The sequence below is a fragment of the Panthera onca genome, chromosome E1, assembly GCF_046562875.1.
Source record: "Panthera onca isolate mPanOnc1 chromosome E1, mPanOnc1 haplotype 2, whole genome shotgun sequence".
Taxonomy (NCBI): domain Eukaryota; kingdom Metazoa; phylum Chordata; class Mammalia; order Carnivora; family Felidae; genus Panthera; species Panthera onca.
The window spans coordinates 40,331,475-40,338,275 of record NC_138352.1 but is presented as its reverse complement, the minus strand read 5'-3'; the positions used below and the strand labels follow the sequence as shown (position 1 = coordinate 40,338,275).

At 43.2% G+C, this 6,801-nt stretch overlaps 1 protein-coding gene across 1 annotated transcript; it reads left to right on the top strand.

Moving 5' to 3' along the window:
* Window positions 1–327: 327 nt before the first annotated feature.
* LOC132687976 (C-C motif chemokine 15-like) lies at window positions 328–4,475 on the top strand. The gene is made up of 4 exons (XM_060646654.3): window positions 328–489; window positions 3,102–3,149; window positions 3,634–3,745; window positions 4,146–4,475. Exons 1-4 carry the CDS (start codon window positions 414–416, stop codon window positions 4,231–4,233), a joined length of 324 nt encoding a protein of 107 aa, XP_060502637.1. The 5' UTR covers window positions 328–413; the 3' UTR covers window positions 4,234–4,475.
* The last annotated feature ends 2,326 nt before the right edge of the window (window positions 4,476–6,801 follow it).

Sequence of the window (6,801 nt, the reverse complement as noted above, 5' to 3'; positions counted from 1 at the left end):
AGGGTCAAGGATCAGGAGTCTGCATAAGGAATCTCATGACCAGTTTACCAACTATTTGCCCACTTGAAGGTACTTAACTCTTGAGGAAAACACTGCAACATCAAGGATGAAATGAATTTCCTGGAGGAAGAGTCCTTCATGAAATAGTCACTCTCTGTGCCTGTATCCACTGGGCAGTTGGGAAAGCATGAAGGCACCTTTGCCCTCTACTTCCTATTGCATTCTCAGCCTTGTTCCGTTTTTCAGAAATAGAATGTTGTCTATTGTATAACCAAAGAATAGAATTCTGACCCTCTGCCCTGTGACTTCCTGATCCTCCTCTCTTATAAAAACAAGAGCAGAACTGGGATCCCAGGGAATCAGAGAGCACAGTGCCAGGAGTCCCCAGACCAGCTTCACCTTCCACTGGGAAAATGAAGGTCTTCGCAGCTGCCTTCCCCTTCCTCATTGTTGCTACTGCCTTTGGAGCCCAGGTCCAGGCCCTTCATGGTGAGTTCAGTGAGCCTTCTCACTGGTGATAAGCTCCATGGTAACTTGCAATCTGGAGAGGAGACACAAAAGGACACCTTTGTCCTCCTGTGACTGCTCCCTGTCCCAGATGCAGATGTGAATTTGCCACTTGTTTAAAAGCAGCAGCAGTAGGGTGTGGACCTCCCTCTGCAGCCTTTGGTCTCTGGGAAAAACTGTACAAATGACTGGTCCCCCTAAGGGAAATAATCCTCTCCCTTTTCATGACCAGAATTATTTGATACCTTCTCTTAGCTGAACTAGGGTGGTTAAGAGCTAAATCAAAAGCAGTGTAGTAAAATTGTAAATTTGTAGAAAGAAGCATAGAATTCTACAATGTTAGAAGGATTACATACCATCTAGTGTAAAACTATCATTTTGAAGAGGAAATGGGACAAGCCAGAAAAGTGACTCACCCAAGTCACCTAACCATTCTATGTATTTAACAAATAACTATCTAGTGCTTCCTATATGCAAGCAGGCACTGTTCTAAGTGTCTTATGGACTTAATACATTAGATCCCCCTAACAACCCTGTGGGGTAGACTATCGACAACTTGTATAGTTTTGCATATATTATTATCATTATTCTGATTTTACAGTTGAGAAAACTGAGGCATAAGAAATTTAGACAACTTGCTCAAGATTACACAACTATTAAGTGGTAGAATGAGGGTCTGAGCTAGTTAGGAGGCTGCTGTGGAAAGACAAGGCCACTGAAGATTTTATTTTGCAAGCACCACACACCTCATAGCAAACATATCAAGTATACCTCCTTAAACAGAATTCATGCATGCCTCAGTGCATGCCTCCTTGAATAGAATTCATATGTAACTATATAAGAAATAAGCTAACAGTGTAGTTGGGTTTGACTAGTTAGCATAATGCAGGTCCACAATCCCTAATCGAAAACTTTGGCGCTGGATGTGTTTTGGAATGCAGAATTATTCCATTTTTAAAAAGGTAATATAGGGGCACCTGGGTGGCTCAGTTGGTTGAGCATCCGATTGTTGGTTTTGGCTCAGGTCATGATCTCACAGTTCAGGAGATTGAGCCCCCAGTCGGGCTCTGCTCTGACAGCATGAAACTTGCTTGGGATTCTGTCTGTCTGTCTCTCTCTCTCTCTCTCGGTCTTTCTCTCCCTTTCTCTCTCTTTCTCTCTCCCTCTCTCTCTCTCTCTCTCTCTCTCTCTCTGCACCTCCCTGCTCACATGCTCTCTCCTTCTCAAAATAAATAAACTTTTAAAATAAAAATAAATTAAGTAGTAATAGAATATGATGTAGCAATTCCACTCTGAAATTATACCCAAAAGAACTGGAAGCAGGTACATGAAGAGATATGTGTAAACCCATGCTAATAACAGCATCATTCATTACAGTCAAAAGGTAAGAGCAGCCCAAGTGTCCGTCAACAAATGAAGAGATTTTTTTAATGGGGTATATACATACAATGAAACATTATTCAGCCTTATAAAGGCTAAAAAATGGATGAACATTGAAGACATTATGTTAAGTGAGATATACCAGTCACAAAAGGACAAATACTGTATGACTCCACTCATACGAGGTACTCAAAGTAGTCAAATTCAGGAACAGAAAGAATGGTAGTGGCCTGGGGCTCAGGGGGAGGAAAAATGGGAGTTATTGCTTCATAGTAAGGAGTTTCAGTTTTGCAAGATGAAAACGATTCTGTGGATGGATTGCGGTCATGGTTGCACAATATGTGAATATGCTTAATGCCACTGAACTGTGCACTTTTAAAAATGCTTAAAATTATAAATGTTTATTATGTATATTTCACATTTGCAATGCAATAAGTATCATTTTTTAAAAGGCAACATATACCTGGACATTACTTAACATCCCTGGCAGAGCTGGGGAAGTGTACTTCAATCAAACATAGTAGTACTTTTGCAGCAAACACGTACAAATATTTATGCTAATGGGATAAATAAAGATTATAAATAGCTTCTCTTCACCCTGGGTGGCACTGTGCCACCAAATCAGTTAATAAAAAATGTTTCTGCTTCCTGAGCTCTGTGGATTCCGGAAATATACAGAAAGTATTGTGGGCTGTATCACATTATGTAGCTAATTCAACTGATTTATTCATATGGGATTTACGGTTTGCTTTTTGAAATTTTTTTTTAACGTTTGTTTATTTTTGAGACAGAGAGAGACAGAGCATGAACGGGGGAGGGTCAGAGAGAGGGAGACACAGAATCTGAAACAGGCTCCAGGCTCTGAGCTGTCAGCACAGAGCCCAACGCGGGGCTCGAACTCACAGACCGCGAGATCATGACCTGAGCCGAAGTTGGCTGCTTAACCAACTGAGCCACCCAGGCGCCCCTCGGTTTGCTTTTTGTATTTCAAAGTCAACAGGATGATTTCACATCCCAATTTCAAGAGTTTCCTGAAACATCTCAGGGCCCTAAGAGAGACAATGGGCCCTGAGGCAGACCTAGAACCCAGACAGTGTCCAGTGGTCCAGCATCATCACCTCCCTACCAGGGGACGGGGCTGAGGAATGAGACTGGTGGAGATACTGGGGCAATGCTGCCTCTGTGACTTCTCTTCCCTTGTTTCTCCCAAATAGAACCCATGGTGGCAATACGTCCTCATGAAACCTCGATACATCTGCAAGGTAAAAGTATATGTTATATTATAGCTTGTGTTTAAAAGCAGCAGCTGCACAGGTCTGCCCGGTGGCTTCAAAACACCTCATTTACGAGGTGGGGGTTGGGGGCAAGGGGGGAAAGATCCTGAAGGTGGCGAACATCCCAAGGAAGATCGGGATAGAATTTTAGGGGTGACCTCTATTCCACCCAGCTGTCTCCTGAGTTGGATCCCCTGGGACAGCAGGTGCTCTCTAATGCCTCCTGCAGGCATCAGAAGTTTCCTCTTCTTTCAGAAATTGTCATGGCCCTGTTGTGGCCCTGCCTGGGTGCCCCCAGACACATAGCTCAGCCCCGAGGAGAGGGAAGCAAGTGCTGGCCGAGGAAGAGAAGGTTCCCTTTGAAGTCCTGTGCCTTCTCACCCTCCCCAGGACTTTGGAGGAAAGGGGAAAAGGATCTAGTCTTCCTCAAAAAGAGACCCAGTCCCTAAATGACCCTTTCCCCTTGCTGCAGGCTTTCACCGTCCCTCTGACTGCTGCACCCAATACACTCCACGGAAAATCCGATGTGGATCCATGAAAGATTACTATGAAACAAGCAGCGGGTGCTCCCAGCCAGGTGTCATGTAAGCACCAAGCTCACCAGCCATGTCTTGGGAGGGGAGGACCTGATGGACAGGTATCTAGAAAAGTCCCACCCACCCTATGGATCCTGCCAGGTCATGATAGGCACGTGTCCTAATTAGGATCCTGCAGGGCATCAGGTATGAGATGTTCCTGAAGAGGGAGGCTGGAGACAGAAGGAGAGAACAGAAGAAAGGCTGCCCAAGGAGACTCCCATGAGTCACTAAGGCATCTCAGCAGAGGCAGGGTCTCAGAGAGGAAGTGCCCTGAGCCCCTGCAGCAGAGAAAGAAAAGGACAGGCTGGGCTGAGTGAGGGATCCCAGGGCCAGGGAGGATGGGGCTCCCCATCCCTATTTGCTGAACCCCCCTTAGTTTGTAATTTTTCTCCACCTTGCTCCCCAGCTTCCTCACCAAGAAGGGGCAGCGTGTCTGTGCCAACCCCTTTGATTTGGGAGTTCAGAATTGCGTGAGGTCCCTGAAGTCGAACTAATGATACAGACCTGAGAAAAAGGAAGCTTGCTTGAGGAGAAGGGATACTAGGTGCCAGCCACCCCTATTTCCACTTCTCCTGTCCCAACTACCTCCTGGGATTTTCTTGGCCTATTTTTTTAAAAAGCAACAATTACTGTTCTTTCTGCTCTGGTTATAAAAAGCAATGCATTAATAAAGAGTATCCAATGTAGCTTTCCTTGAACTTTAAGAGGAAAAACAAACTATAGGAATTGCTGAAAACTGGATTCTGCGTTCTTTTTTGAAATGAAACATAAGAGAATTTTTTAAAAGCTAAAAACATTCAAACTCATTCAAACATAGATTGAATATGTGTCCAAAATGTACTTAACCTATTTAATGAGGGAACCATAAATTGGAGCCAAAGGTCATCTGTGGAACAGAGACTTATATCATTAACTGGGGATGGCATTCTAAAATGTTAAGTCAGGGAAAAACAGGGTAATATCCTGTAAGACAATACAACTGTGATTTGGGGAATTATCTTATCTACTAGACAAAAATCATTTACATTTGTGCTAGATAAATATTTGCATGTTAATGTAATTTCACAAAGTCTGGGGCCCCATCAATAGTAAGTAGAACATCACTCAAGAGGACATTCCCCCTGCAGATTTAGGAACCCTGGGGTGGGCCTTGGACAATGTTCCAAATGACATTGGAGGAGCTGTCTGCAGTCCTCCTTTTCCTGCCTTATTTCTACATTTTGGATGTTTTCTCTCAGTAGATATAACTTCCTAAAAGATTTCCTCTTTAAAGGTAAAGGACATTAAGACAAACATTCAAAGTTGGAGTGAATATCAATTTTACATTCATATCCATTAAAGCATATATGTTTATATTTGTAATTCGTAAATCTAGGTCAACTGTCTCAAAATTCAGAAGAAAACACTGAATTCTAAACAACAACAAAACAGTTTTTGATTCCAAAAAAGTTTAAAACCTATGCTTACTTTTTGGGTGATTTGCCATAAAAAGCTATAGGGAAAAAAACTAATCGATAACCAAATATCCTTTGTAATAATAAACACTATTAGAAGAAGAAACCTGAGACAATGATTTTTTTAAGTTTATTTATTTTTCTGAGAGAGAGAGCAAGCATGTGAAGGGCAGAGAGAGAGGAAGACAGAGAATTCCAAGCAGCCTCCACACTGTTGGTGCAGAGCCCCATGCGGGACTCGTACTGATAAACTGAGATCATGGCCTGAGCTGAAACCAAGAGTCAGATGATTAACCTACTGAGCCACCCAGGTGCCCCTGAGATAATGATTAAAGCTGGGAATTATTATCACTCTAAAGCAATCAAATACACATTCACACTATGTCTTACCTTATCCTCTCTGCTAAAATAGCTCATTTTAAAGGTTTGACTTCAGTGTAGAAAAGTTTCTTTTACTCCATCATTTGGGAGTAGGGGTGGATAGAAGATGACTGGAGAATAAGAGGTAGGGCACAGATGTACCCAATTTAACCAAGCATTCCAGGTGATTCTTATGCAGGTGGTCCTAGGAAGGACCTCACTTCAAGGTACCATTTTAGGAGGTGCAGGAAGAAAGGTAGGCAGGTTAGTTGGTGGACCTGTGCCTTGGTAAATTTCACACCTTCAGAGATGCCTTTCTCTTTTCTCAACCTAAGTGGAAATCCCTAGTTTCCTGGTTGTTAATGCAGATTCCGATGATGGGGGGCCTTGGCTCGGGTGGGTGAGGAGGAAGTGGGACTGGTCAGGCTTTCACTGAGGTTGTCAGAGAGGTTTGTTTCTAGGGGGTGGGGCAGTGGGACTTCTTTCTTATCTTTGACCAGAGGTTGTCCTGGGTACTGCCCAGTTCTCTCTTGGGCCCATCGTCCTCTCTGGAAGACTCCCAAAGCAGATATCCTTCTTTACTTAGAGAACTGTACTTGTAGCTTTATCCTGGGGCAAATCCCACACCCATCTGTCCTGAAACGGGGACTGGCAAAGTCGTAGTTTCTTTTCCCAACATCCACTGACTCTGCTCTTTGTGTTACCTAGGGTGCCACTGAGAAGATGTTCTGTCAATGATCTCCTTCACCTGTATGATGAAACAAGTTTTTCAGCCTCCTTATTTTGCCATCAAGCTGACACATGTCCTTTATATAGAACAGAAATGTCTCATCTTACGGTCAGCTGATGTTACCTTTTCTGATTTCCTCTGCTACTACAAACTTATTTTCATTTTCATATTTCTTCTGCCATTTCCATGGGACTTGGGGAGGTGGAAGAGGCAAATACAGATGCTCAGGGTTCCGGCTTGTATTTTGACTCATTTATGATCTCTCCTGTTGCTCTCTTCACTTCACTGTATTCTGTTTGGATTCAGCACCTTTGAGTTAACACCAGCCCACTGAGCCCTAGAATCAATGACTGAATGATCACAACAGCAACTTTTTGGCTTCAGTGAATCCTCATTGAAAAATCTCAAAAAGTTGTTGGGTTGAAACTGTGCTACACCCAGGAGGAGTGTGTGTGTGATGTCTTCGGGTTCTCTAGCTGGCCAAGTCGTTAGTTCAGTAGAATGAAGTGGAGAGCATA